At 47.4% G+C, this 26,611-nt stretch overlaps 11 protein-coding genes across 11 annotated transcripts; 6 read left to right on the top strand and 5 right to left on the bottom strand.

The window, feature by feature from the left end:
* The first annotated feature begins 48 nt into the window (after nucleotides 1–48).
* On the top strand, nucleotides 49–488 carry F5891DRAFT_1034223 (uncharacterized protein). Its single transcript, XM_041361745.1, has 2 exons — nucleotides 49–270; nucleotides 328–488. Exons 1-2 carry the CDS (start codon nucleotides 122–124, stop codon nucleotides 398–400), a joined length of 222 nt encoding a protein of 73 aa, XP_041226037.1. The 5' UTR covers nucleotides 49–121; the 3' UTR covers nucleotides 401–488.
* A 448-nt stretch (nucleotides 489–936) lies between these two features.
* F5891DRAFT_1034228 (uncharacterized protein) lies at nucleotides 937–1,758 on the bottom strand. The gene is made up of 3 exons (XM_041361746.1): nucleotides 1,364–1,758; nucleotides 1,190–1,313; nucleotides 937–1,136 (listed from the first exon to the last, which is right to left on the bottom strand). Exons 1-2 carry the CDS (start codon nucleotides 1,480–1,482, stop codon nucleotides 1,238–1,240), a joined length of 195 nt encoding a protein of 64 aa, XP_041226038.1. The 5' UTR covers nucleotides 1,483–1,758; the 3' UTR covers nucleotides 937–1,136; nucleotides 1,190–1,237.
* Nucleotides 1,759–2,444: 686 nt separating this feature from the next.
* F5891DRAFT_1164246 (FAD/NAD(P)-binding domain-containing protein) lies at nucleotides 2,445–4,806 on the top strand (the record flags this gene model as incomplete). Its single annotated transcript, XM_041365351.1, has 14 exons — nucleotides 2,445–2,565; nucleotides 2,617–2,687; nucleotides 2,743–3,052; nucleotides 3,102–3,210; nucleotides 3,261–3,304; nucleotides 3,352–3,370; nucleotides 3,420–3,750; nucleotides 3,804–3,857; nucleotides 3,912–4,151; nucleotides 4,186–4,219; nucleotides 4,270–4,316; nucleotides 4,374–4,465; nucleotides 4,518–4,713; nucleotides 4,768–4,806. 14 exons carry the CDS (start codon nucleotides 2,445–2,447, stop codon nucleotides 4,804–4,806), a joined length of 1,707 nt encoding a protein of 568 aa, XP_041226039.1.
* F5891DRAFT_1034242 (CPSF A subunit region-domain-containing protein) lies at nucleotides 4,601–10,326 on the bottom strand. Its single transcript, XM_041361747.1, has 25 exons — nucleotides 9,973–10,326; nucleotides 9,769–9,924; nucleotides 9,636–9,716; nucleotides 9,431–9,588; nucleotides 9,231–9,377; nucleotides 8,578–9,170; nucleotides 8,366–8,529; nucleotides 8,248–8,316; nucleotides 8,004–8,195; nucleotides 7,823–7,958; nucleotides 7,585–7,769; nucleotides 7,350–7,532; nucleotides 7,101–7,295; nucleotides 6,646–7,053; nucleotides 6,400–6,592; nucleotides 6,270–6,348; nucleotides 6,078–6,219; nucleotides 5,873–6,028; nucleotides 5,679–5,825; nucleotides 5,479–5,626; nucleotides 5,280–5,414; nucleotides 5,099–5,228; nucleotides 4,974–5,049; nucleotides 4,769–4,951; nucleotides 4,601–4,714 (listed from the first exon to the last, which is right to left on the bottom strand). The coding sequence occupies exons 1-24, from the start codon at nucleotides 10,282–10,284 to the stop codon at nucleotides 4,874–4,876; spliced, it is 4,263 nt and encodes a 1,420-aa protein (XP_041226040.1). The 5' UTR covers nucleotides 10,285–10,326; the 3' UTR covers nucleotides 4,601–4,714; nucleotides 4,769–4,873.
* Nucleotides 10,327–10,408: 82 nt separating this feature from the next.
* Nucleotides 10,409–10,753, top strand: F5891DRAFT_1034244 (uncharacterized protein). Its single transcript, XM_041361748.1, has one exon. It carries the CDS (start codon nucleotides 10,450–10,452, stop codon nucleotides 10,732–10,734), a length of 285 nt encoding a protein of 94 aa, XP_041226041.1. The 5' UTR covers nucleotides 10,409–10,449; the 3' UTR covers nucleotides 10,735–10,753.
* Nucleotides 10,754–11,765: 1,012 nt separating this feature from the next.
* On the bottom strand, nucleotides 11,766–13,786 carry F5891DRAFT_1227184 (uncharacterized protein; the record flags this gene model as incomplete). Its single annotated transcript, XM_041369520.1, has 8 exons — nucleotides 11,766–12,283; nucleotides 12,338–12,822; nucleotides 12,881–12,983; nucleotides 13,067–13,120; nucleotides 13,175–13,500; nucleotides 13,567–13,593; nucleotides 13,645–13,678; nucleotides 13,730–13,786. The coding sequence occupies 8 exons, from the start codon at nucleotides 13,784–13,786 to the stop codon at nucleotides 11,948–11,950; spliced, it is 1,422 nt and encodes a 473-aa protein (XP_041226042.1). The 3' UTR covers nucleotides 11,766–11,947.
* Nucleotides 13,787–14,048: 262 nt separating this feature from the next.
* On the bottom strand, nucleotides 14,049–14,856 carry F5891DRAFT_1034253 (uncharacterized protein). Its single transcript, XM_041361749.1, has 2 exons — nucleotides 14,759–14,856; nucleotides 14,049–14,700 (listed from the first exon to the last, which is right to left on the bottom strand). Exon 2 carries the CDS (start codon nucleotides 14,538–14,540, stop codon nucleotides 14,196–14,198), a length of 345 nt encoding a protein of 114 aa, XP_041226043.1. The 5' UTR covers nucleotides 14,541–14,700; nucleotides 14,759–14,856; the 3' UTR covers nucleotides 14,049–14,195.
* A 372-nt stretch (nucleotides 14,857–15,228) lies between these two features.
* Nucleotides 15,229–17,349, top strand: F5891DRAFT_1188789 (DNA-directed RNA polymerase N-terminal-domain-containing protein; the record flags this gene model as incomplete). The annotated part of the gene is made up of 6 exons (XM_041367044.1): nucleotides 15,229–15,501; nucleotides 15,557–16,062; nucleotides 16,112–16,404; nucleotides 16,447–16,797; nucleotides 16,845–17,286; nucleotides 17,337–17,349. 6 exons carry the CDS (start codon nucleotides 15,229–15,231, stop codon nucleotides 17,347–17,349), a joined length of 1,878 nt encoding a protein of 625 aa, XP_041226044.1.
* Nucleotides 17,350–18,223: 874 nt separating this feature from the next.
* On the top strand, nucleotides 18,224–20,289 carry F5891DRAFT_1227204 (uncharacterized protein). The gene is made up of 5 exons (XM_041369521.1): nucleotides 18,224–18,362; nucleotides 18,418–18,640; nucleotides 18,701–18,993; nucleotides 19,050–19,256; nucleotides 19,318–20,289. Exons 1-5 carry the CDS (start codon nucleotides 18,324–18,326, stop codon nucleotides 19,936–19,938), a joined length of 1,383 nt encoding a protein of 460 aa, XP_041226045.1. The 5' UTR covers nucleotides 18,224–18,323; the 3' UTR covers nucleotides 19,939–20,289.
* A 1,168-nt stretch (nucleotides 20,290–21,457) lies between these two features.
* F5891DRAFT_980403 (uncharacterized protein) lies at nucleotides 21,458–23,011 on the top strand (the record flags this gene model as incomplete). Its single annotated transcript, XM_041376997.1, has 9 exons — nucleotides 21,458–21,609; nucleotides 21,668–21,796; nucleotides 21,853–21,961; nucleotides 22,014–22,145; nucleotides 22,263–22,394; nucleotides 22,451–22,557; nucleotides 22,586–22,632; nucleotides 22,684–22,837; nucleotides 22,891–23,011. The coding sequence occupies 9 exons, from the start codon at nucleotides 21,458–21,460 to the stop codon at nucleotides 23,009–23,011; spliced, it is 1,083 nt and encodes a 360-aa protein (XP_041226046.1).
* A 2,797-nt stretch (nucleotides 23,012–25,808) lies between these two features.
* On the bottom strand, nucleotides 25,809–26,610 carry F5891DRAFT_316129 (uncharacterized protein). Its single transcript, XM_041371325.1, has 3 exons — nucleotides 26,130–26,610; nucleotides 25,977–26,061; nucleotides 25,809–25,916 (listed from the first exon to the last, which is right to left on the bottom strand). The coding sequence occupies exons 1-2, from the start codon at nucleotides 26,557–26,559 to the stop codon at nucleotides 26,015–26,017; spliced, it is 477 nt and encodes a 158-aa protein (XP_041226047.1). The 5' UTR covers nucleotides 26,560–26,610; the 3' UTR covers nucleotides 25,809–25,916; nucleotides 25,977–26,014.
* Between the last annotated feature and the right edge of the window lies 1 nt (nucleotide 26,611).

Consider the following 26,611-nt stretch of genomic DNA (forward strand, 5'->3'; position numbering starts at 1 on the left):
TGCTGGCATTGTAAATTGTTCACGTTCAGGCAACAGGGATTCCAAAGAAGAATATAAAAGCCAGCCGGCTTCCTACAATCGCCTTCAGAACTACCTGATCCCATATCACGAGTCACAAACAATGCGTTTCTCCTCTGCCGCAATCGTCCTCGCCGTCATTACTGCTCTAGCATCATCAACCTCTGCCATCCCCGTTACCGGTGATGAGGCTAGCGCCGATCAATGTCGCCTGTCGTGCATTCATGACTCCGAATGCCAGAGCAACCTCTGCTATTACAAACAATGTGTATGTATCAGCATCCTCCTGGACTTGATAACATGACTCACCTGCATACAGTTACTCTCTACGTGCACCGTGAGTCGTGTTTTTGCTTTCACATCGGTGCAGTATGGCAGTTGACACCGACGCACGAATTACTAGTGATTTACAGAATTGGTCAATGCGCATAAGGAAATCACATGTCCACTTCATGCAGCTCTTCGCATATTACATATTGGAGTTGGCATGAAATGTTCGTGAAATATAGGGAATGTTGGACTGAGATAAGACGTGCAAGGACACAATAATTATACTATCACGGGGCGTGCACAGCGTGCCTCACTGTTGGTGTGATATAGACGGACTCAAAGATCAAATATAAGTATGTATGCGCATGATGGACCTAATAAAACACACCTAGGTCACGCATAATACCGTACAGCTCCCTACTCCAACTTTCAACTTGAACACTCGAAAGGATCTAGGTAGGCATGCAATATGAGCTGCTTCATATGAAAGCAGAAAGATGACTCACCTCTGCAGAGAAACCAGTCCTGTCGTGCAGGTGAGTCGTGTATCAAATTCAGGAAGACTACATCTGCGTCGAAGTGCATCATCAGCCTCCGCGCACATAGGAGTAACAGCGAAAGCAGTGAAAGATTGACTGCATAGTATGTTATCCTACTGCGAGAAAATCGGTTATATGGATGTGCCGCGCCATTCACTGGGTCACTGGTAACACATATGTGGGAACGGTGACTGTGCCCAGTAACGAGAACGAGTCGCTCCCGTTGCGGTTTTCCTCGTCTATATACTATTCAGATCTGTATCAGCATGCCCTCGCATCAATCGAACATGCATCTACCCTGTCATCCTGCTGTGCCCCTTATCAAGCGAACTGATTCATGAGGCGTTGCTATCCCCGCTCACCTTTACAAACCGGTAGCGGGCACCGCTAAGTATCACGACAGAGAGTCTTTAGGATATAGTGATGCTGGATGAGATCAGTCCGAGCGTTACAACGATGGGGGCGATTGTACGAAGTGCGCAAAGGCTGTAAGATTATTAAGGATGTGTTTGCAAAGCATACTTCCTCAGACTCACAAGAAGATGAACGTAATCAAGTCCCAGATGGCGAGGTAGATCCCGATGGCGTTGTAGAACTCCTGCCCAACAACCCCGTCAATGGTGTATGAAGCCCTGGAAAATATGTGAGAGGACATGCATCAATAACAACATACACGAGGCCGATTTGAGGCAGGTAGAGAGCACCAAAAGTGAAATTGAAACCTCCGTAGGTAGTAACTTGAAAGACTGTTACACTGAACGTGGAAAAATCCAAGTGGTAGCTCTCTGTGACGTTGACTGTTTAGCGTGTTAGGCTCGACGACAACGGCACACAAAAGAGAAGAGTGCGTTCAAACAAAGTGACAGGATCAAAGTCTGAATTCTGGGGGTTCAAACGACACTAGTGTAACTCTACGACTATGGACAGTATTTAAGTCAACAATACGTCCGATATCGGGTGGCTTCGGAAGAGTAAATGCTGGCAGTCGATGGATTACTTCCACTCACTCCCCACAAAATAAGCGAACAGAGCGGATGCCAAGCGACAGCGACTAAATAAGCGCTCAAACATGTGAAAATAAATTGAAATGACCTACCTGCATTTAAATTATATAATTTGCACCTAAGCTGCCGTGTTCACTGGTAGTACGCTTCTGCGACACTCAACCCCTTCCATTCTATCGTCTCCTTTCATTATGTACATACCATATTGTCAGGAAACTCGTTCCCTCAAAATTGAACACTTGTTTACTTCGACTATCATGATTGGATTCCGAATTTGATTGCCAGCACTGGTGGTTTGTTACTTTGTATACTCTCCAGTTTCATCGTCAAGATCAGCCAAGGGCTAAATGCATCCTAGTTACCTAGCACTGTCCATTTGGGCACTGTCATGCCGTTCAGGCCAGCCAAATTATTGATGCTGGTGGGAACACTTGCCAAGTGAAGTGGGTACGTACCCTATTGGCTAGATGACTGATAGCCAATTGAGTATCCATGTCGTGGCGTTACAGTAGTATCGTGCGGTGTAAGCTGGTGAATTTTCTTCGTTCAGAATTCTAAGTTTATACACCCGCGTAGGCTATACTTACCCTCTACTATCTACCAGTGTACGGACATGGCTTCAGAGGACCTTCACTCAATTTCCACCGATTGGCTCAAAAGCCTAGAGGTTGCATCGTCCACTGCAGACACTGTGTCATTTGTGAACCATTTCCTCTCGGACGGGTGGTTCAGAGGTCAGTGCTTGTCCAAGCAAGTGAGGCGCACTAGCTTATAAGTACCCTCAGATCTTCTATGTTTCTCTTGGAATCACAGAACACTGTCAGGTCTAGAAAAAATACGCGAATTTCTCTCGCAGGTTGTCGATGGAAAGTCGCGACTTGAGTATTCTAGTCTTCGTGACTTCAAGATAGACGATCACACTATCAATGCTGCCTTCACCGTTCAAGTTACCGGGCTCACAAGGCATCGAAGGAGTGCAAGGTGCTTTCACCTTCAGTATTACGAATCCGGCTGCACTCGGACGAGGTTTCTTCCGTCTGGTGCAAGATGCCGATAAGAAGTGGAAGGCTTTAACTCTTTTCACAAACATGCAGGACCTCGTCGGGCACAAGGAGTCTCCTCCAAACCAACACGGTTTATATGAGGATCGCGAAATAACTTGGGAGGAGGATGTCGATGCAAAATGGCGTGCTATCGAGGCGGATCCCACTGTTTTAATCGGTGTGCCGTTTCTTTTATGAATCGTGGTGTCTTGACGAGTCATAAAAAGTTGGTGGTGGACAATCTGGCCTCATGTGTGCTGCGCGGCTACGTATGTTGGGGATCCGCGCACTTATAATCGAGAAAGATGCGCGTGTTGGAGACTGCTGGAGGCAACGGTATGCACAAACGATAGTATATCTGCGTTATTAAATAATGCAAAACACAGGTATCCAAATCTTACGTTGCATACTCCCGCGTCTCAAAGCTCCAGTACGTTTTATTATCTTTTCACAGGCTTGGTGCTAATGAATATACAGTCCTTTACAGTCCCTATCCGTATGTGCTTCCTACGGTTCAAAGGTATCGCATATCTGAACGATGTTAGGATAAACTTCCCGAAGTACATTCCTAAGGGGAAATTGGCCGATTTCCTGGAGTCTTACGCTGTTAATCAGGAATTGTGTGTCTGGCTCTCCAGTACCATAATCTCAATTCCAATATACGAGGCATTATCCGCAAGATGGACTGTAGAAGTACAACATGGAGATCAGAAGGTGATCCTCAATCCAAAGCACCTGATCCTCGCCACAGGAAGCGGCAGCCCTCACATTCCTACCTGGAGTGGAATGGATGAATTCCAAGGAGCCTTGTATCATTCTGACTTCCATAAGGATGCGGAGCAGTTCCGAGGCAAACGTGTCATCGTTGTGGGTGCGGTAAGTCATATCTGTGCACTTTTATACTGGGCGCATACTCACGAGACCGTTAGGGCAATGCTAGTGGGGATATATGTCAAGATTTCGTAGCACACGGTGCCGCTGAGGTACGTTTACGGATTGAAATACACTGAAGTCATATTTTCATAAGAAGGAAAAAGGTAACGTTGGTCCAAAGAAGCGCCACATGCGTCGTATCCTCTGCCGCCATGGAGAAAACTCGCTTCAGGTCACTTTACCCCAATAGCACCCCTATGGAGGAACTGGATTTCCGCAGCAATTCAATGCCTCTAGCCTTCCTCCTGCAACTGACAAAATCAGACGGGATCCGACACATGAAGATGTTGGATCAAGAACTCCACGACGGTCTGCGCCAGGCTGGATTCAACTTGACTTGGGAAGTTTCGCCCGGTAGTGGCGAAGTTGGGATAGAAGGGATTCTTGTATAGCCGCCTTGGATCAGGAACCAGTGCGTTTAGATTGGTTCCCGAGACGAGCGACATTGCAATTAATACACAGTGCTTGACATTGGCTGTGGTAAGCTAATCATCGAAGGCAGAGTCAGGGTATGACTCGTATCTATTTTCTGAGGGCTGCAGCTGACGGTCGCGATATCCGTGTAGGTAAAGCAAGGCCAAGACATTAGTCACTTCGACAAAGACGGGATCACGTTTAAAGATGGCTTTAAGCTTTCAGCAGATGTCATCGTTCTAGCGTATGGTCTGACTGATGGGTTTGCTCGTCGGTCTTTCTCACGCACGTTGCAGTACAGGAAATGAACCCATCATGAAGACCGCAAGAGCTCTTCTTGGCAAGGAGATTACCGATCAACTTCTTCCGCCTGAGGTGTGGGGCCTTGACTCGGAGGGAGAACTCAATCAGGCATACCGACCATCTGGACATCCGGGACTTTGGTTCGCTGTGGGTCCATTTGGAGCCGCGCGTTTCTTCAGTAAACACCTGGTAAGCTACCTTTCTCTGTTGGTCTATATATATTCGACAAATACTATGATACAGGGTCTTCAGATATTGGCGCGAGAGCTCAGGATAGCATGACGAAGGGAGGAGTGCCATTGCACATAAATATATTGCAGGTCAAAATAACAGACTATTGAAATTCTCACTACCATGGAACAATGAGAGAAGACCAGTCATGCAAAACAAGAGCTCTCTCTGTGCCAATCTGTCGCGTGATTTCATTCTGGACGACTGATACCCAAGACTTGAAATTCGCTGAGGAGTTGGCCGTCCAGGACATTTTTCGACAAAGGCTTGGACACGGCGTCATTTCGCACAATTCTAATAGAGTTATCAGTGAAGAACCCAGTGCAAGCACAGAAACACTCACCGATGGGCTTTCGGATTCAATCCAGCAGTGTGCTGCACATTTCGTGTCAACTGCCCTTGCAAAAGTTGTAGTCGTTTGAAAACAGCTTCATCTACGGGTGTGAGGGTTGATAGGGATCCGTCCGTAAATCCTGCCGATCAAATAAGATACATCATCGATGCAGATAGAATACGAGCCTCACCAGACACCAGTTTTGCTTGGGGAATGAGTTGTTCGTCTTTCGTGCGCCGAGCAATCATGATGGTCGAGCGGCACTCTTTATGACCGTGGAACTCTGTGTGGCACAATAAATGCTGACCTCCTCTAGACTCGAGATCTTTCAATCAAAAACCAAAATTCTCAGATCACAGTTTCATCGTGCTATGACCAAGGTAACTCACCGGAAGGGTCATATGCAAATAGCCTTAGCACCCCCTCTTCGTCTTCGCTAGCGATGGCCAATTCTCCCCCGGCAAAGAAGAAGTCCACAGCTGTGGCATGTCTCTTTCGCACGTCCTTTGCGAGCGTGACGAGTTTATACGGATCCTCCTACGAAACGCTTGTTCAGAAGAGAAACACAGAATAGACGCAAACGTCGCACTTGGAAAGCCACCAGCCAGACGCTCTTCACGGCATCTCCGATCAAGAGAAGATTCTTCATTGAGCGGAGTGATGTAACGTAGACGCCAACATCTAGGAAGGCAACGCCGACTAAGCGTTCATCCAGATCAAGAGCGCGAACAAAAATCTGCAGGGATTATCAACGCAACATTGCATACAAAGCAGTCTGTTTACCTTCTGGCCCATAGATGACACAAGATAACCATTTATGCCGCACACAGCTGTTACGGGGCCTTTTGCGTCGTCTCTCACTCGCAGCTTCAGTTTGTACCATCTTTTTGGTGTCCAATTAGGATCGGAAACGACTTCAACAACCTCGAAAATATATGTCTGGTTTCATAAATAAATTGGCCGAAGAGCATGATGGATGAAAACATACCGCTCCCTTTACAGCCAAATCTTCTCCTCGGTTGATCGTCGTTCCCACAGCAATGAAATTCTTGCTTCCACTTTCCGTGCTTGTTGTTTCAAGAGAGACACAAGTCAGGGCGTTGACAAATTCATTGGATGCAAATTCGTAACTGGCAAATACATCAATGCCGCTGCCGGTTGGGATCAAGAGCAAACGCACCCATCCATTGTAACCCAATGTTCCGGCGAAATCAGCTCGAGCGTCGAGCAGTCGGCATGAGGGAAGGAAACACCATTCCCTGAACGATTGTCAGATAAAGATACCTCGGACATGAGACCGGGACACAAACCATCAGGCTCCCAAATAATGTTACCGTCTTCGTCATAGGAAGCAAATCGAGCTTGTAATGAGGAAGCGGCCACTATCAATGAAGCCGAATGTTCGAATATAACGTTAGAGTATGTGCGAGACCGAGGAATGCTGCGGTACGGTAGACAACTGTCAAGTTGAACTTCTGGAGCCCATTCAAGGAGAGTTGGACCCTAAATCCATGAACGAGTGAGTGTCTTGACTTTTCAGCGTACGGCACACACACCTCGTCGGAATACAGGAGGAAATCTCCCTTGGACTCCCAAAGAGAACACGCAGTGAATGCGTAAACGACAGTATGTCCCGAGGGTACCACCCTTAATCCACCCTTATCAGTAGCTATGATCCAGCATGGCCTATCACCTGTGAAGAAAACGCCGGCAAGGGTACACTCCATGTTTGGGGAAGTCATAAATGGAACAAATGTCCGCGAGATTCTCTTATGCTCTGCAAGCACCGTTTTCTCCGTTTCCTCAACTCTCTGTATCTCAAAGGTTTTCGACACGACTTTGTGGAACTTGACCTTCAAAAATGCAGTCCGTGGGTTAGGTAAAGGAGAATCTGCTTTTTTTTCGGTGGGAGCAGGCGCCGGCAAGGCTTCATAAATGGCCATATTTCCAGAACGCGAGAAGGCCTGTCGCAAATCTTAATAGATGAACTACAAGACTGTTGATTACTTACAAACAGATGAGGAACCAAAGACGTTTCGCCTAATGGTGCAACGAGAATTTGATCGATGTCAAGATCCTGAGGCTTTCTGGGGGGGTCTTGTGGCAAAGACAATGCAGCAGGAGAGCAAGAATCCACAAAAATATTCTCTAACGTAGAGATAGCAGTGGTCGAGAATACAAGAGTCAACTTCGGTAGTGACCAGATCTATAGAACTCGATATTAGCTAGCTTCATCCCGGAAGGTCAATGTGAGGCTGACCTCCATGACGCCTTGTGGTCGCACGAGCACCAGCCACTGACTTCTATTGCCAGCTGTTACAGCCGCCTGCAGTGTAGACGTATTCTTGTCTGCGTGTGCTGCTGCAGGGGTAGTCTCGCTCGCCTCTATGTCGAAGAGACCGATGGTATCCGTGAAAAAACAGCCTGCAATATAGCGAGATGTCTACATTGAAGCAGTAAATAGTGTGAAACAAGGTAAGCGAAATCAGAAATACCTTGTCACCCATTGGAGACATATCTTTGCGTCGAATCTTTCCTCGCTCCGTTTCACCAATAAAAAGACCGATAGACTCGTCTTCTCGCAGGATAAGTACAAAGGGATCACAAATACTGCATGATTTAATTTTTGCCCGAGGCAAACTACCTTCCATATCTTTGATAACTTGTCTTTCATTACCGTCTTTATTCCACCTCATTAGTCATCAATGCACAAAGTTTGTAGGAATATCGTACCGGGCTCCAGCACACGGATAGCATTCGTCATGACATGCAATATAGTGGTGCGCTGGAAGAATGGAGCTGCGCTTATGGTTGTCCCAGGTATGCGAGTGGGGATAGCGACATCGGTCTTTGCAGTTCGGGTTGCTATCTGCGAGGGTTTAGCGAATAAAACGTACCAAAAAAGATTACCTACCCGCGAAACACCTGGTGTAGGATTAGCGTCTGTGCTAATTATTATTGTGTCAATTTCAGCTGAAAATGGGCCCATAGACTTCTCATAAGAGAGACCATTGACACGTTGGGACTGGCGAACGGGAAGAGACCAGATTCCTCGTGCCCCTCCAAGTACATGCAGTTTCCGCTTAGTGCGCGTCGGAAGGTCACGCTGTGCTTAATTGTTAGTTGAAGTAGCAGTCTGTAAGATCATATCGACTCGCCTGGAAAAGGGTGAATCCACCTAAATGACCTGCTCCTGTGGCAGCAACAAGTTCTGGAACAAAACGTTCCTTGAAAAAGATTGAGCAGAGTTTGACCAATCAAAAGTCATATACTTACTCCATTCTTAGCAAGAGAGAATGTCATATCAGCGATTGGGCCATATGCAGGTAACGAGTCGCACAATGAAAGGTGAATGATGGAACGAGTCTTTGTTGTAGCACTGGCTCCGGATGCTGCTCCAACTGCCATCTGGGTGGTTGTCTGTGAATCGCCATATAGATCTGTGACGCATCAGTAGAGTTTCGAAACCACGTGGAAATGCAACCAACCATCGTCATCGTCTAAATCCATACTATCAGAAAAATTCATAGTGGTGGCAACGCCAGTTTGCTGCGCAGGAAGCTCGAAAGGTACCTCTTCTCTAGCGGTCTTCATCAATACCGACGGTCCAACCATGCTGCCTACGAAAAGCAGGTCATCATTTAGTAGTCTGGTGACAGCTGGTATGGTTGTCTGAGCAATAACGGGTAATAGCACTAGTTTGGATACAGTCCTCCCGTCAAGGATAATCTCGATGGGGTGTATCATGCCATCCTTTCGAATAACAAAGAAAGTCTTTTCATCGACAAACACGAGCCGACTACCTTCGAGATACAGGCCAAGGTCTTTGTCCGCTGGAGGCATTGGCATATCACTGACGCGTGTAGCCCAGCCATTAACAGGAAGGGACACACGGCGAGCTGCTTGATCGACATAAATGATGGAATTACTTGTGAGGACGATGACACCTCCAAGTGAAGTTGCGCAGGGGAGGAGAGACACGCTGTCGTAAGGGAGACCGTCGACAGCCGTGATAATGGGGTAATTTCGACTCATGAGATCCAAGGTGAATATGTAGAGGCGAGCCTGTGTCACGGTACTCCTTGAGACGACTATATGGAACGCGTCATTGTGTGAAAATGAAGCAAAGCATGCCACGTACCCAGCCCACGTCTGCTCAGATTGGCAAAGTACCGCGACCGTTGGATTGTTGTATCCAGGGAGGAAAACAAAATCGATGACGTTTCGAATGCGCTCATCGACATCGTTGACGAGGTCTAGTACGAAACTTGGAGAGTATGGTACGTCCCTGTTGGTTGTTCGAATTTGTATCGAGCCAGAGGAATTCAGAGGAATGCACACCTTGTATGGTTTTGTTCCTGTTCCATTACATCGAGTTCTGCTTGAGTCTGAAAGAACGGAAGAATAGCGAATGCGTCCTTTGGAAGAGATAGTGCTGCACATCGGGACAAGGGGTCTGCACGCAATTCTGTTCTGAAAAGGGGACTATGCAATGAAACCTGAAAACTGGTCACATATACACGCAGCGATGAAGACAAACACCAACCATCTGAGGCGCTCGCTCATACGTATGTATTGAAACGGTGACAAGATCGTGTGCAGCGTCCGACCACTCAAGAAGAGCTATCTGTGATTACTATCAAGAACCACTATGAGACGCAGAATACATGCCATCATACCTTGGCGTCTTTGAAGGACACTAATAGACGATCTAGTTGGTCGTCATAAGTTGACATAATGCGCACGCTCTCCATGCCAGTGACAGTGCCATGCAGAGTATGTTCTCGCACAAAGTGAAAGCGTGACACCATTGAAGGATCTTTCTTTGCAGTAGCCTGTGATGCAACTAAGCTACCCTCCCCAAATTCAGGCTAGGTATTCACCTTTACAGAGCCCATATTAACCCACCCTTCTCCACCCTCATCCATCTCCACTTCGCCCTCCACAGCCTCAGTGCCTCTCCGCACATGAGCCCTTCGCTCTCGCTCATTTTCAATGTAATTTGAGATTTGCGGAGGTTGCTCCCACACTTCGAAAATGCGCAAAAGGTTGGATCTTGAAACAACAACATTGGTAAGAACGCGAGGTAGCTTTTCTTGGCTGGAAGATCCAGTGATAGTTGAGGGCGTTAGTTTGAGTGTCGTTGCGAACTCAACACCACTAGGGGGGAGTATGTCGTGTCTCAAGGCATGCATTTCTCCCTCAGCGACAAGTGCACCCCGGTCTGATCAAAATTGTAAGTTTGTTTGTTTCTAAAGGTCTTGCCAAACAACCTCTTTTAATTGATTATGTAACTAGGAAATCCAACCACCCGGCCAGACCCGGCCACTCCGCTATCATGGCAGCCGCTTACCCCGAATATGTTGCGTGCTTTGAGGCTAGTCTATGGGTATTCTTTTCCGGTGAACCACCTGCCGGACAGCTCCGTTTTGCACTCCAGAGGTCGCGAACTTCACTGCTTCCTTGCTCACCAACATCGCAAAGACCCTCGCTTCACACTATTTCAGAGATTTAACACCGGCGGCGATGAAATTAACAAGAACTGTTACGCCGATGACTACCCCACGCAGCAGCAGCTTAAGAAGACTGGCATGACGCTGACGGTGCTCTTGACACGTTCACACAGATCACTCATGGTGCACTGATTGCCCAGGGAAAGACGCCTGTCGTATGGGAAGGTATGCGCTGCCCTTTATTTGAACAACAGTATCAAATGAAGACGGTCGGTCATTCAGAAATTGGAATATTACGCTCTCAAACGAGACTATTGTGATGTAAGTATGATATTATCATGATCTGACTCCGCTGATTCATCCATCAGTGAATTCATGAGTCCTTGAAATTGTAGCCGTCGCAGCTGTAGGATGATGTAATTCTGCTCCTACCGAATATGACTATGTATACCACGAGAAATTTGACTTGATCATACTTAGCCATGGATGGTCACCGACATAGACTCGCTAGATGAGACCTTAACAAAATCATAACAAGCTACCTTCGCAGCCAGCAACGGACGGAAGCTCACTAGCGTTGGTGACGTTGATCATTCTCAGTTCCTATCAAATGTTACCTTGATTCTAATGTTATCCAAGGCTTTCCGCAGGACAATGGCTCTAACCTTTGACAGCAAATATAGTTTGGCCTGGTGGTTCATGGCAGAGTTGCGACATACCACCGGTGCGGCCACCGAGGGATGAAAGCTCACTAGCGTTGATGCTGTTAGTCGTTCTCAGTTCCCACCAAATATTACCTTGATTCTAATGTTATCCAAGACTTTCCGCAGGACAATGGCTTTAACCTTTGACAGCAAATATAGTTTGGCCTGGTGGTTCATGGCAGAGTTGCGACATACCACCGGTGCGGCCACCGAGGGATGAAAGCTCACTAGCGTTGATGCTGTTAGTCGTTCTCAGTTCCCATCAAATATTACCTCGATTTAAATGTTATCCGTGACTTTCTGAGGGATAATGGCTTTAGCACCAGTCAAAAAATATAGTTTAGCCTGGCGATTCATGGCAGAGTTGCGACAACCGCCATTGTAGTCAGTAAGGGATGAAAGCTCACTACCATTAATTAATATTGTTAATCTTTCTCAAACTGTAGGTGTCTTGAGGCGCAGCGGGCACCCTGTGCTATGCAGACACCCGAATTAGTAAGTTAACAACTGGAATCAATTCGCCGAACTTGTTCAAATGGTCTTTGGACAGCTCTTCGGACAATGTGTGCTAATATCGAGGCCATATATGTCCTCATCAAACTAAGAGGTCCAGTGAAACCAACTTCAAAGCACGAATCAATCGAGGGGCGCTTCTTCCAATTTTCCTCATTCTTTGAGTGAAACGGATATCATTGATATTACTACTCCATTTGGGCTCGTTGGTTGGCCTCATTGAAATGTGCGTAGATGCGCCCGTTGAACTTCTCCACGAGAAGAGGGATACCCTCCTCGTGGCGATGCGTATGTCCAACAAGGTACTCGACCTCAACGTCATCCGAGTCAAGAACTGGGCCGTCGTTCGATTCGACGTGAAGTATATTCCTAATGGCGCGTTTTGACGGTTCACCATAATTCACCGAGAATGCATTCAAGTCCTCCACGCAGTGGACATTGGGACGTACTACCGCATCCATCCTGTCCAAACCTTGCCAATTCCGCGGGGTGGCCTCGTCAAAAGAAAGGTACCAAAATCGGACCTGTCCGTTCGCGTTTGATGGTTAGAAACAGAGGAACGTTTGTGCGCCACATACCATGTAACCTGACCTCCCACGTGTACCAGAATAGCATGAATTGGAAAAGCATCCGACATCACAAAACGGCGTGTTTGGCTTCTTTTGATTTTTGAATTCCGGGCGTATCAATGCTGTCTGACATAGACCTGAAAGCATTGCGGGATCAAAGCCAAATGATTGGATACCCGCACTACTGGGCGCACTCATCGAATCAAAACCTCCCGATAATTGACCTACGAGATCGGCGACAGATGCGGCGTTGGGCTGAGGTAGATTGGCTTCTCTCCAGAAGAAATTATCGCACTCTGACCCCACCGTCATGGTCTTCACGTCCACATCTATCTCGTCATCACTGATTATCGTCGTGGGCTCGCCAGGACTGTCAGGTATCTGCGCTGACGATATGTATAGTGCACCCAAAGCTGTTTGCTCACGCTCCTCCTGAGTCGTCTTTTCTGTATTATTCTGTCCGCGTTGGGACGCTTCGAGATCGAATTCGAGATCTATAGATTGTGTTTATTAATTGGTAGCGACTCGTGATAACAATGATAATTTGCTCACTTATTGGATCCGTCCAATCGATAACTTCTTCGAATAGGGGAGCATGTAGAGCAGCACCATCTCCCCGATCCAGATCGCGCAAACTGTGAGCAGTATGGACACCCTATGTGAACAAAATACACAAAGGTATTCGTGACATCAATATAAGTACTGTACACCAACATAAAAAACGAGTAGAATGCTGACATCAACAGGGTCATCAACGTACACAGCTCGTTCTATCAGCCGGATCAATTCTAGCTGACCATCAGGAGCCTAAGTCACGGATTTTCTCTTTGTTCTTCCAGAAGTCACCAGGGGCGGCGTAATCGAAGCTGGTGGCGGTGTGGCCGTTACTGGAGAGTCCCTACGCCCTTTACCCATTGACTTCAGTGCCTCCTGGAACGGAACGATCGATGACGGTTGCGCAACATTGAGATCAGGCTCCTTCTTGACAGGCGCCAGGGCTTTCTTGAAGCTTGGTAATTTGGCTTTCGGTTTTGGCGCAGAAAAGAATGAGGAATCGGAACGAACATCTTTGACGGCGAGAACGGGTTTCGTCTCTTTCTTCATGGCTGTTGGCTTTGACGCGGAAGTAGTAGGCGCTACAGCGGCCTTCTTGGCAGGTGGTGGCGGTTTTGCTGATGTAGGCAGGAATAGTGTAAACAAGTATGGAAACGTGGTACTTCATATGCTCACCTCAACACGAAAGATGTCGGAAGATCGATCCCAACCTAATGTTTCACCTCAGCACGAGAAGCTCCGACGAACTTGTTACAACGCACCTTGACGTAGCCATATGGCTCCAAGCCTCACGTTCTGCAAATGTTAGTTGGGCTGAAGACAACCGTTGACATGACTTGAAAACACCGAAGACTGCCAGCCAATGACCCGCTTGTGAGTCTCTTGCCATCTGGGGAGAAGCATAGTGATCTCACCGTATAGTGCTTCTCCAGCAAACTAAGGACTTGCTGCTCGAGTCTACCGTGACATCTCTAATGCGAGATCGCACCTGAAATTGAATACAGCGACCAAGGACGGCAGAAGAACAAAGAGAGATGACAGTACACACGTGAGGTGGGACGAAACGAGCCTGAGCGCTGAGCCCGGGCTGTGGGCTGAATCTAGGCCTGGTCTTTGACAAAAAAGGTAAATAATTCACGCACACAGGTGCCTGGACGTTTACAGCACTAGGGGTCGGCGTTGCCGACGTGGACCTTGCTCACATTCCGTCTTTTTCTAGCTCTATCGTGCTCGTTTAGTCTGGCTTCGTCCCAGGATTTCTTCTGACATCACTATATAGCTACTACTACATTGTTTCTTTCAGTGTACTGCACTATGGTACCTTGTTTTCTGTCAGACTGTCTGTCCTCGAGAAACCCTTTTTCGTTTCCTCCGCGAGTCGCTCAATCCTGTTATCTTCTATCCGAAGGTCTTCGTTTGGATGTTGAAGGAATAGATCATTGTCGAAGTCTCTGAGAAGACGTATGCATTCTCGGCCGTGACTTCTGGATAGTGCGACGTATGCATTGAAGGGAGATAGGCGAAAACATGTCGTTCTTCCAATGTCCACTAAAACGTGATCAATCGTCTGTCCTTGTGCTTTAAAGTCGGTAAATGCGTAAGCTGGTGTTACAGGGAGTTGACGCCGCGTGATTCTTGTAGAAGGACCTGTGCCCATGGAAAATTTAATTTCGCAAGGTAACACTGGTATGTGCTGAGGCAGAAGTCCGTGCAATGGCGGTAAATCGCAGAAGTCGAGGTGAATGATAACAAATGCAGGGGGATAACGCAAGAATGCTCTCTTTGCTTCCACAGTGTTGCTCCCAATCTTTGGCTCTCTGGGATCCAGAACGATATCAGTAATTCTCAGTCTATACTCACTGAAAATGAAAGCACATTGATTGTCTGAGGTACTTAGCAGTTCAAATACGCTAGGTTGCATGGTGTTTCGATGGATAGATAGTAAATACGATGTTTAGGGGCGTGGCGTAAAATTATAGGATTAATTTTTATTTATTCATCACATTATTACCAACATATTAACAAAAAAGGGAGTTGTCCGAAAACGACGAATATTGGAAGGGAAGCGCGCTAGCTTCGCCCTGTGGGCGGAGCTCTGGGCGCGAGGGAGTTGCACGGTCTAAGTTATTACTTTGTTATTCAGAAAACGACAAGTATTGGAAGGGAAATCGGAGGTAGGTGATAAGTTCGCATCATCGTATCACGTTGTATGGCGTCACTGTATTTACTATTATTTGGAAATCACATAAAATGATCCATGTGAACCTGACCTTGCTTCGCAAGGTAATTCTCTCGTTTGAAAACCAAACGCGATTGATGAATTCTAAGATATACTGAAGAAAGTCATGCATTCACCGATGCGGCTACACGTCTGGTCCGTCAGCCAATCGTTGTCCCAGCGCCGGATACCTAGCAGCTATAGTGAAATGACTTGGATATCAAAACGAGAGGTCATCAAACATTTCCTCAATTTCCCCGTCAAACTCAAAGCCGTCAGGATCTTCGTCATCTCCAAGTTCCTCCTCCCCTATTTCATCACATTCGTCTTCAGACTCGGACTCACCAATTCGGTCGTCATCCAAGTCCATCTGTTCGTCATCTTTTGCTCGTCAGTTGTCGTATTCTAGGCAACGTCTTTCTTGTCCTGCTCGTCTTTATTCAACTCCCACAAAGACAGCAAATGCGCCTGCTACCGCATTCGCCCAAGTCCCTCTCCCCCATCCAGATTATACTTCCCTGTTAGCTCAGAAGGAAATTCCAGCAAACCACCTTGTAGCTATGAACGGCTTTCTGAAGCGCAGGACCCTGTACACAATCCTGCCAACCCCCCTTCCAGATGACCGTGCTTCAGCTTTGAACAGCTTCTACTTCACTGATTTTCCAACTCAGGACCAGCTTGCTGTCATGGATGCATGTTTGCATAACCTGTATGACGTTCCCCGTGCAAAGCAGATCTTTGAGCAGCTTAGAACCACCAAGTCCCACGAACCCTTGCTCGAGTCTCGCATATACAATTCTTTCTTGGAGGCCTATATCCACATGGCATTTGTCAAGGAGCCCGAAGATAGAACTTTGTGGGTCGAGGATGCGTGTCACCTTTACGACCTCATGGAAAAGGGTACAGATAGAGTCCACCCGACCGCGTCTACATATGCTATAATGTTGTTAGCATGGAGACGGTACGCTTCATTAGTCTCCTTGCCTTATTACTCTAACCACTTTTTCTAGATTTAATCCCGAGTCTGACACACCCGTCCACCTCTCCGACCTGCCCAACCCGACAACCCTCCTTAGCAACCTCATAGAGCGAGACATTTCACCCACTGCTGTCGTCGCCGATCGCGTTTTGGCATCGTCAGAAGAAGCCTCAGAGATCATAAAACTCCTCTCCAATTCTGCAGTAGATCTCAATCATCCTCGTATATTGGCTGAACTTGGTCAGGCAGAATTCCTTGGGAGTCATGTCCCAGACCCATTGGAGGGCGTCCCGGAGGTCAAGCCTGTCCTACGACTCGCTGTATGTATTGCGTGCTTTCGTTTTCATCTCGCTCACATCTCCTTAGACACCTTCGAAGAAACCTTGGATGAAAACGGGAATGTAATACCTGCGCAGTCTGAGGAAGAAGTTCCCTTCAACCTCGATAACCTCCGCAAACACTTGGCTCAGGTTACCCTTGCACGACGCGTCCTCCCAGAAGACCTCGCTTCCCGACAGAAACTGCTAGAAGAATCAGTTTACGACGTTGCAGTAGAGCGCCTCCGTCACGAAGCCAAACTTTTTGACGAGCTAGGTTTAGGCAACCGCGAACTTCATCATGCAGATTTACAAAAGTGGATGTGGGACTGGCATCAAAAGCTCAAAACGCGTCTCGAGGCAGAAATGAAAGAGATCATCGTTGCGGAGGCAAAAATATGTAAGCATATACGCGCTTGTCAGACATTTGTATTAACCGCCAGCTAGCTACAAGCAATCAAGTCCAACGAATGGGCCCCTTCCTCTCCCTTGTTAAGCCCGAGAAACTTCCCCTTATCACTATCCTTGAGATCATGCGCCTCCAAGGCAGCGGCGGTGTCTCAGATGGGATGAAAACTGCCTGGGTGCTCCTCACCGTCAGGCGCGCTGTCGAGAATGAGTACAAAGCTGAGATGTGCAAGCGCAACCATATCGCCATCCCTTCCCATGCACGCCCAGGCGAGTTCACTGGTTATTTCACGGGCCTCGGGTACAAGGACTTGCATGCGCGCCGGATGACGGCTGCAAAGTACATGGAGGACAGCGAGGAGTGGACATCAGAGTGGATGCAGGTACTTAGGGTGCGCGTTGGGAGTATCCTCGTAGATTGTCTGATGGATTCCGCGACGATCGAGCGGACTGCTGTTGATAAGCGCACCAACGAGGAGATGTAAGTTTGCTTGTCTCTTGTATGTTGCATCAGTTGAAAACTCTCTGCAGTAAAGAGAATTAACCAGCGTTTTTTCGAACGCTCGTCAATGGGCATGACTGATAAACATTCCAGAGAGCACCCGCCAAGGTCCTCGGGGAGACGGATGGCCTTCTTTCTACTATCTGGTGGCAAGACCTCGTGCGTGATGTAGTAAGCTCGATTCCGGTATCCTGTTGTCCTCAGATTCTAAGTACAAGAGTGATAGTTCAAATTACTCTCAGAGTCCGAAATCCGTGCACCGTGCAAAGTGGGCGCTGCTTTCACCACGGTCTGTGTCAACCCTTTTGAATATTTATTATGGCTTCGATCGGAGCTCGAGTCTCGTGGCGTCGTGTTCCATCGGCAATACATAAGGAGCTTGGACGAAGTCCAGCCTCTTGTGGGGAAAACCGGGTTGTTGGTCAACGCCACGTCTCTCGGTGAGCACATGATAGCTATGCCAGCTACCGATGGTTATTGACGGTCCGGATCCGAAGGTTCACGGTCTTTGATCGGAGTAGAAGATACAGCAATGTATCCGATCAGAGGACGATCTATTATAGTCGATATTACAGCCTGACTTTTTTAACAAGTCGTATCTCAGCCGCTTTTTCAAGGAACAAGCCTACCCACAGCACCAACATTCCACATAAGCCTCCGCATCCACGGGAGGGTACAAGCACCCTACGTTCGCCTTCCCAGCATCCGCCGCAGGACTTCACCACTTATCTGCTGCAATCCGCTGTTATAGCAAACATTCCATGACGTTTTCAGCGTAACTCGGAGGCACTACTTATGGTTAAATTGTAGTGTGAGTTTCATCATTTTAAACTTCCGACTTCAAATTCATCGGTCCCGAAGCTAAACCTGGCAGGATCCATTTTAGGCCACGGTCGATGGCTCAGATCAGTTCTGTATCGAGTCGTAAGTAGTTAGCCCCGGGAAAGATGCTTACGATCATTATTTGCCCAGCCTTTCTCTCTGAGATTGACGGCATACTAGTCAAGATGATTTGAATGTATGATGACATCCTTCGTCGCGTTTATAAAGCTGCGGTGAGTTCAAATATTTTGTTTTCTCGCTATATCCAGTGACGCTCTCAGGTTGCAGTCTTCTATTAACTCTATGGTCAAATCAATTACTTCCGCTCGTCAGCGTACTCGTGCACAAACCGCAGCTTTCCTCCTTGGAACTTGTCCGGACCTGCCCAGTGTCGGGGCCAGTGAGATCACTCGCATGCGCGCGGTCCGGCACTTTTATGAGCGGATGACTCAAACCCCATCATTAGAAGAACTCACCGTACAACAGCCTTGCCAGGTTCAACTCGACAAAAGTACGTTAAGCGTGTGTATTTCAGGTCTGATGAGATGCTGATCATGTCGTGTTGCATTAGTCGAGTTTAGAATTCCTTTACACACTCTGGATAGAAACCAATCAACTACTTATGTGGACCGCTCTCACTCCGAATCAGATTGCCGCATAGACATACTCGACTCAATTAAGGCCACGATGGATGTCTCAAAGACATATCAACACTTGGGGTGGCGTTTGTCTACCGCCCGCCGCTTAGACCCACCTCATCGACTTTTAACATCGCATGATCTTGATAGCGCTTTCAAGGCTGCGAGGACGGAACAGGGATCTGGCAGGAAAACAAAGCAAGTTTTTATCGAAATTCTCAATACTGTACGTGTTTGGATGGTTTCAAGCAGTCTGCGGCACAACGTGACATTAACTTGCAGGCTCGAAAAGAGAAGCAAATACGACAGCAGGCAGGTACATCTCCTGCGGGCGAGTACAAAAAAGAGTTGGCAACAGTCACAAGTAAGTTACGCTGCTCCGACCATCAGCTTGGAGAGGACACATTCTGCTGGGTCGATGCATCTCATCCCGACACTCCACACTATCCGTTGTGCACACGGGACCTGCAGGAGTGGGCTAAATATTTGGTGCGTGCACGTTTATTTGCCTGCGAGGATACGGCATAATTTATGTTCTTGTGGATTTTAGTATGAAACTGGAGTTCCAGACTTCGTCACTCTACCCAGGACACCCCATTTTAATGAAGTTCGAAAGACACGTAAGGAGCGAACTCCGTTGTCGCTCCAGAGGGTGTCCACCGAAATCATATCACCCGTCATACATAATCATATTCACCTTTCACCCACCACCGATGAGATGACCTCTGGTAACTCAGGAATGCTTGCGAGAGAACGAGGAGAAGCTCGTATGGCTCTCCAACCGCTCAAGAGGACTTTTGCGCTCTATATGGAGAGCGATGAGGAGTCCGACGACGACGAACCGCCACAACATATTGAGGACGTCCTTGGGACCGTCCATTCTCATTATCCTGCCATGAATTTTCCCCAATATGTCGAGAAACTGATGGATCACGGCATATTTTATTTGCCTACAGCGGCTCATTTCAGTGTTGGATTCTATGAAGATAAAGTCGGGATGTCGGAGGGCTCCGCATATACCTTCCAGAGCTGTGTTTCCAAATTTCACATGAAGGCCGAACTTGCAAAGGAGAGAAGGAAGGCTAAAGGAAAGAAGAAAGCACGAGCCCATGATGGCGATGAGAATGAAGAAAATACTCCCGTTTCTAATGGTAGTCAAAGTAGCATTTGATCGAACGGTGCGCCTCGCCTCGCGTTTCCATTTGACTTTGTGCTGTTGTTTACTTGGTATTGCAGAATTCGTCTAATGTAGCCTGCTTTGCATTCCGCGACTCCTCGCGCTGTAGTGTTGCCGGAGTCTCGTCTGATTCGTTTTACAAGAACCTTCACATCTCTCCTGTACTAGTAGTCTTGCTATCATCTACTCTTCCTTCTCCTCAATATTAATTCTCTCACTGTTAATATTTATTCGCGAGTCTCTTGTTCTCGCCTTACTATCACGCATCGACTCTTTCAATGTTAGTTCTCTCATCTTCACCCGAGTCACGCGTTAATACAAAGGTTTGAGCTATTTGGCTCACGCGTTCAACGTTCACCGATTAAAGTTCTAAGTCCAGCCCATCAGAGTTTGAAATTGGCACGGAATAGGTGCGGGACGGATCAGCGGACGCCGTGGGCGGCGAAAATCGACGGTTTTGAGCTAGCTCCAAAAGCTGCTGGACCGGTCAGAGGGGTGCCTGGGTGAGCACAATGTAACATGCCTAAGGGAAAATGCCGACACGCTAACCGAGGGACTGCGAATTTCGCACATTAATAGGACCGTCAATCTTCCGTTTGCACCCACCTTCGGTTTGGGTGGTACCCCGACCTCTCCTCCCGCCAAAAAACCGCGCTGCATGCTGCTATACTGCAGATTGACAGTTCTCGGATTTACCGTCTAGGACTTGGCTGGTACTGCCACCGGTGCTTATGTACGCATTTCGCTATAGGTAAGTGAGTCCCCTGTTCTCGTTCGGCTCCCCATCGCCTCCACCTATCTAGCAGCTGTGCTCGTCAGCCCTTACTGATCTATAATTACATTTCTAGCGTGCTCGTCGTGATGGGCATCAACGACTTATGGGAGGCATGTCCTCCCCATTGTTCACTCGCCGGGTGATGACAACTCACCCCGTTTTTCAGGTCCTCGAACCTGCTGCAGCAACCGTGCCCCAAGCAAAGTTCTGAAGCCCTCACACAGTTCTCCACTCAGCATGAGCGTACATCCTCGCAGTCCTCAGCAGTCGTCAATTTTGCTTGGTATCCTGGGGCATCATCTAACTTGGAACGCTCCAGCTTATTGTTTCGCTGTGTCCGAGTCTGTGCGTGACTGAGCCTCTGAGTCGCACCCGATTATTGATCATTGCCGAAGCTCGTTCGTTAGAGGCATCTCAAACGGCAGGTTCCTGGACTGCCAGAAAAGAAACATGCTTATGGCTGGCCACCAAGGTTATTTCTAGGCCGCTTTCAGACGAGTCATTGATCTAGAAGCTAGGCCGCTTTCAGACGAGTAATCGATGTAGACGCTAGGCCACTTTCAGACGAGTCATCGATGTAGATGCTAGGCTGCTTTCGGATCAGTCAATGACGCAGGCCATCATTTAAGACGTTCAGGTTCTCGTAGGCTCTTGCCTTCACCCTCCTTCACTTTTTCATATCCTTTCTGCACTTCCCAACTTCCAAAAATCTTTGCTCTTCTCCAAGGCTTATCTGGTATGTCGGAATCTGTGCACGCCTTGGGCAGCCCCCAGTCTCGGCATGTCTCTATGCGTGTCCCGACCTCTCCTAGTGCTAGGGCGAAGCGACAAATTGCCACCCTCATGGAGGAGGTAGAAGTGTTGAAGCAGGACAAGGCGACGAAGAAAAGGTATGCGTGTTTTCAATCTTAGCTTGTAACTGAAGCAGATTCGATGCCTCCTTAATAGAAAGATGACTTTCTATGTTTCCCAGGGACGGGCAATCCGTCGTATGGTTGACCTTTATGCTCCAATAGAGGACCTTATTGCTGAAAATGACCGGCGTTGTGAAGAAAGTGACAAGGATGCCACTCCGGAGTAAGCATCTAACGATGTTCATGCAGATTGATGTACTTGCTTACCGAAGTGAACAGGCAAGACCGACTTCAACGTGGCTACATCGAACTCGCCAAGGCACTGTCGTGGCTTCACGATAAACTGGCAGGTCTCGATCACGAAGAGTCCGACGACATGCTGAAAAAGGTTTTCAAAGAATATTGTCACACATCTCACTCATTCGGTCATTTCAATCTAGCTTAAGCGAGGCGCGGACTCGGCTCGGGGCGACGACATGGGGACTCTGAAAGAACTCGTGGCTTCGTGGGTGAACATCGAATGTTGTCCGACTCCTCTCATCAGGACCGATGACAAGCACCATCGAGGATTCGTGAGCGATGCGTGTGGTAAACTCCTCTGCCCAGCGGAATGGCGCTGGAGGACCCAGTGTATGTCATGATCCGAGCTGTCACTTGCATGTTGTTAATATTTTGAATCCAGCGTCAAGGCTGGCATTCGTGACCGTACGACAGCATTCATCGTTTCTGAGAATTCATGGCCGTCATTTATGTATGAGAACTATGAAGCTGACACCAAGAACCTGGAGCGCGGGCTTTTTAAGTCGAAGCTGTTAGTTATGGTGAGTGACATGGGTTCTCTAACTGAAACATAGCTCATCACATTGCAGGGGTTAAGGCAATCTTTACTTCTCCTTCCTCTGCTCATGAAGTGGATGGTGAAGGTGATGGCGCCGACATTATCGAGAACAATTGGCGCGCCCGAAACGATCCGATCAAGCTAAAGTAAAGACATGCGTTGCCTCTATAATAGGTATGAGGAAAGTGACTCCTCGCGCAATAGCATATGCAGCTTGCCAGGTAAGATTCATCTATGTCTCTACTAAGTGTGAAGCTGAATGAAATCCATAGATTCGATTTGCACTTTCGAACCTCACGTCCTGGCGCACAGTAGATGGAGATTTCGATTACCATATTTTCTGGAACAATGTAGTGGACTTCTTCGAGGATGCCCCAGTCCAGCTGCGCGAGCCAGAGTGAACAAACTTCTTGAGTGGTGGACACGGTAAGTCATCCACGTCAACGACTCGGCCTGATAGCTAGTAACTCCCTATGCAGAAAAGTTTTTGGACGAAACCATCGGCAGGACCTGACGGCGGACATTGTATCCCACATGTCTGTCAGTACGCTAGCTACTCAGAGACAGCAGATGGAGGACGCCGAATTAGACTCTGACTAGTTATTTTATATTTTTGCTTGCTTCTTGCCCTCTCCTTACTATGACGTTACTCGGCGCATTCAGCCCGGCCCTATATCATTCCCCTGTCACTAATGTTATCATGAATGACAAATACGATTCTCTATATTGCGAATGTGCGATCTCTCGATGAAAGCAAATTTATAAATTCTATTTATGCTGCGGACGATTAAATTATTACAACGGCCTTTTCGATAATTTTGTATATGTATGGTAAGAATTGCGAATGAACAGTCAAGTGGCAATGGAGCAAAATGGTTCCGCCGATCTCCATAGCACTGTTAAAGCTCGAAAATTTCCAGCAGGACATAATGCTCGTTGAAAGATAAGGGAAATATAGATGCGAAGCATGACTCACTGTTGTCGACTTGCGAGCCCAGGTACTGAATCATAGAGGCACAACGTATGTTGCAAGTGAAGCAATGGATCTGGTACGGGGCGAAATACATGAGATGCTCGTTGAAAGATAAGGGAAGTACAGATGCGAAGCATGACTCACTGTTGTCGATGCGCGAGCCCAGGTACTGAGCCATAGAGGCACAACGTCCGTCGCAAGTGAAGCAATGGATCTGGTACGGGGTGAAATACATGAGATGCTCGTTGAAAGATAAGGGAAGTACAGATGCGAAGCATGACTCACTGTTGTCGATGCGCGAGCCCAGGTACTGAGCCATAGAGGCACAACGTCCGTCGCAAGTGAGCAATGGATCTGGTACGGGGTGAAATACATGAGATGCTCGTTGAAAGATAAGGGAAGTACAGATGCGAAGCATGACTCACTGTTGTCGATGCGCGAGCCCAGGTACTGAGCCATGAAGGCACAACGTCCGTCGCAAGTGAAGCAATGGATCTGGTACAGGACGAAATACATGAGATGCTTGTTGAAAGATAAAGGAAGTACAGATGCGAAACATGACTCACTGTTATCGATGCGCGAGCCCAGGTACTGAGTCATAGAGGCACAATTACACTTTGAAAATTATCCAATTAGTGACGAACATTGAAGATTCCAAACAGATGTCGTGAAGTCAAACGGGACAAAAGTTTGATTTATCTCTCAAGCATCCGCTGCTCCGCAAAGGTAACGCTTTTTCGCACGGATTCCCATCTATATCTAGCAGACAAGAATCCAACACCTTGAACGTTGCTTTCCCAGTATTGTGTTCCAGTAAGTTTCCATTGCACAATAATATTGCTTTTCAGCGTCAGACTGGGAAATCTATGCATTGAGAAATCGTGTGTACTCTCACATACCTCGGAACTGTATTTGCGCTCCGTATAATGCATGGTTCTGTGCAACAGTTTACCAACAAACATTTTGCGTGCGCGACTCCGGTCCTTCTATGTCATTGCAACTCGGCGTCCATCGAGCAGTGATACCTACTTGAACACAACTCAGGACATTGTCGCTATTCTATGCAATATACCACTCAACGCGACACTCGTCGAACATTCGGTCAATACAGACAAACTATTCGTTGAGAATTAATGTCTACTGTTACTCACACTTTTTACCAGAGCAAGTTACTCGCTCATTCGGTAGTCATCCGCAGCGAGAAAAAATACATTGTGCAAAGACCAAATGACACCGTTCTCTTCACTGATGAGCATCGCCCGAGTGTCTCGTAGTTCTGCACGCTGCAACCTCCTTCCTTGTCCTTCTCAAACCAGGCTCATATTCCAATGTATGAACCTGTGCGAGCATATTGTCTCTTAGACCCGTGCCAGTGAAAAAGTCCTCGAGGCAAATAGGGCTACCAGGCCCGTGTACTTGCAAATTAGTCTTTCCTCGACAATGCCAAACATTCCCATGTGAAAGCGGTTGGCAAATTTACGCTGATTGTTGCGATGCTTAACAATATATTACTTTAAATATCATTCTCATTTGTTCACAGGTTCTCTGATGTGAGATCTATGCTATCATAACCCTATCACATATGTGGCGGAGGTTAACGTTCAGTTGCGCAACCTGCGACCATATACGCCATACGACCGTGATGTATGCATTAGTATCGAACCAGCCCAGCTTATACCGCGGACGAGTCAAGTAAACCGGCCGCTTCACTCTGGAAACATTTTGCAGTCTCATCGAACTTATGGTCTTAAATTAGCACTTGGACCCTACTGTCTACATTTTCTAAAAACAATTCGGTTTTTTATTGAGTTATTGACACTTCTTCTATGACTAACGTCAGAACCGAACCATGCCAGTCAACCAGCAGGACCTCTAATTAGTATATACATTGACGCTGACGCCTGAGGGTGAAAGTTCCGAGCCAAGGAAGATGGGTGTGCCTCGACAGACGGTCCCAGGGCCCGATGAATCCAATGATCTACTTCGCAAGCAACGTTGGCACAAACTCCTGCGATAAGAAGTCCCCCCGCACTCTAATGGAACTCGCAGAACCTACGAACCCGAAGCTTCGAAGGACATATATTTGTTTTTGTTTTTTTTACTAACAAACACGCGAACTTCTTGTTTCTATTGATCGAAGAGGGCAAATTGAGCTGGTTTGCCCGTCGGCGTATAGCCAGAGATTCCGGCGGTATTAGCCCCACTTCAGGGACTGTTAACCAATGCGTATTGTATGGCGGCACGAGCACCGGATGATCTATTGGAATGAGGTTCTTCATACATGAATTTGAATACTCAAGATTGCATTAACGGTCCGATGTTACGAACTTGCAATTTCGATATACAATCTGCTCTGGTCGGAAGATTTACAACATAGGGAGTTAATCTTACATTTGTTACCGCGGGCTGATATGGAAGAGAATCATACAAGTTCCGCGCTATCAAAGAACGAGAACAACTCAGGGATGTCACTTCGTGCGCTCGAAAGACATTCCCGTTGGTCCAATACGAGAATGACAACGTTATGAACGGCTATTTGACATAATGGATAGAGGTTAACAGTGGAAATTTCAGGCAAGAATTATCCCTCACCAACTAGGGAGAACGACTTGGATAGTGTAGTGCATCAATCAGCTCAGGCTTTTAATGGCTGTCTCCAAGAACGGATCTCCGAATTCTATAAGTAACAGTATACGACAATAGTCAGATTGAATATCAGCAAACGTGCAATGATGGTTGACTGACCTTTTCTAAGTTGTTCTGCCATTAAAACATCAACAAGATCTTCCTTATCACGTCTGTTCCCGTGCTCGCTCTTCGCTCCCCAGGCATTATTCGCAGTTATTCCAATGTTACTTCCTCCTGCATTTTGATTTTGGCCTTCAGCCATTCTGCGGGAATTTCCCCCCATGCTCATTGCATCCTCTCGTCTCCTCGTCTTTGGATCTCTCCGTGAAGGACCATCGAAGGAAGAGCCACCAGGGAGGCGGCGCTTAGATCCAGGGCTAGGCATCACCGACGAGAGGTTTCCCAATATTTGAGTCGTAGCGGAATGGAGGAACGATGTATGAGGATCGCGGGCGCTCGGGCCACTTGCTACGAACTGAAAGTCATCAGGTGGGGGTGAATCGGATGAATCAGTTGAGATCGGAGAATCTGGATCAGGAGAGTTCATGGTGGACAGCGCTGGTCACGATGCAAGTCGCGTTCAGTCCTTGCTGCCACAT

Source organism: Suillus fuscotomentosus, assembly GCF_016647785.1.
Source record: "Suillus fuscotomentosus strain FC203 chromosome Unknown F5891scaffold_27, whole genome shotgun sequence".
Lineage (NCBI taxonomy): Eukaryota > Fungi > Basidiomycota > Agaricomycetes > Boletales > Suillaceae > Suillus > Suillus fuscotomentosus.

What these genes read in the sequence shown, in the direction of transcription:
- F5891DRAFT_1034223 (XM_041361745.1), top strand. Translation starts at nt 122, where the DNA reads ATGCGTTTCTCCTCTGCCGCAATCGTCCTCGCCGTCATTACTGCTCTA. An exon ending in GAATGCCAGAGCAACCTCTG is followed by an intron (nt 271 to 327) that starts CTATTACAAACA and finishes AACATGACTCAC; the next exon opens with CTGCATACAGTTACTCTCTA.
- F5891DRAFT_1034228 (XM_041361746.1), bottom strand. Translation starts at nt 1,482, where the DNA reads ATGTCCTCTCACATATTTTCCAGGGCTTCATACACCATTGACGGGGTT. An exon ending in TTGATTACGTTCATCTTCTT is followed by an intron (nt 1,314 to 1,363) that starts GTGAGTCTGAGG and finishes ATAATCTTACAG; the next exon opens with CCTTTGCGCACTTCGTACAA.
- F5891DRAFT_1034242 (XM_041361747.1), bottom strand. Translation starts at nt 10,284, where the DNA reads ATGCATGCCTTGAGACACGACATACTCCCCCCTAGTGGTGTTGAGTTC. An exon ending in TCCTCCTGTATTCCGACGAG is followed by an intron (nt 6,593 to 6,645) that starts GTGTGTGTGCCG and finishes TCATGGATTTAG; the next exon opens with GGTCCAACTCTCCTTGAATG. An exon ending in TCTGGCTGGTGGCTTTCCAA is followed by an intron (nt 5,627 to 5,678) that starts GTGCGACGTTTG and finishes AGCGTTTCGTAG; the next exon opens with GAGGATCCGTATAAACTCGT.
- F5891DRAFT_1034244 (XM_041361748.1), top strand. Translation starts at nt 10,450, where the DNA reads ATGTTGCGTGCTTTGAGGCTAGTCTATGGGTATTCTTTTCCGGTGAAC.
- F5891DRAFT_1034253 (XM_041361749.1), bottom strand. Translation starts at nt 14,540, where the DNA reads ATGGGCACAGGTCCTTCTACAAGAATCACGCGGCGTCAACTCCCTGTA.
- F5891DRAFT_1227204 (XM_041369521.1), top strand. Translation starts at nt 18,324, where the DNA reads ATGTATGATGACATCCTTCGTCGCGTTTATAAAGCTGCG. An exon ending in CCAGGTTCAACTCGACAAAA is followed by an intron (nt 18,641 to 18,700) that starts GTACGTTAAGCG and finishes GTGTTGCATTAG; the next exon opens with TCGAGTTTAGAATTCCTTTA. An exon ending in TTATCGAAATTCTCAATACT is followed by an intron (nt 18,994 to 19,049) that starts GTACGTGTTTGG and finishes ATTAACTTGCAG; the next exon opens with GCTCGAAAAGAGAAGCAAAT.
- F5891DRAFT_316129 (XM_041371325.1), bottom strand. Translation starts at nt 26,559, where the DNA reads ATGAACTCTCCTGATCCAGATTCTCCGATCTCAACTGATTCATCCGAT. An exon ending in GGCAGAACAACTTAGAAAAG is followed by an intron (nt 26,062 to 26,129) that starts GTCAGTCAACCA and finishes TGTTACTTATAG; the next exon opens with AATTCGGAGATCCGTTCTTG.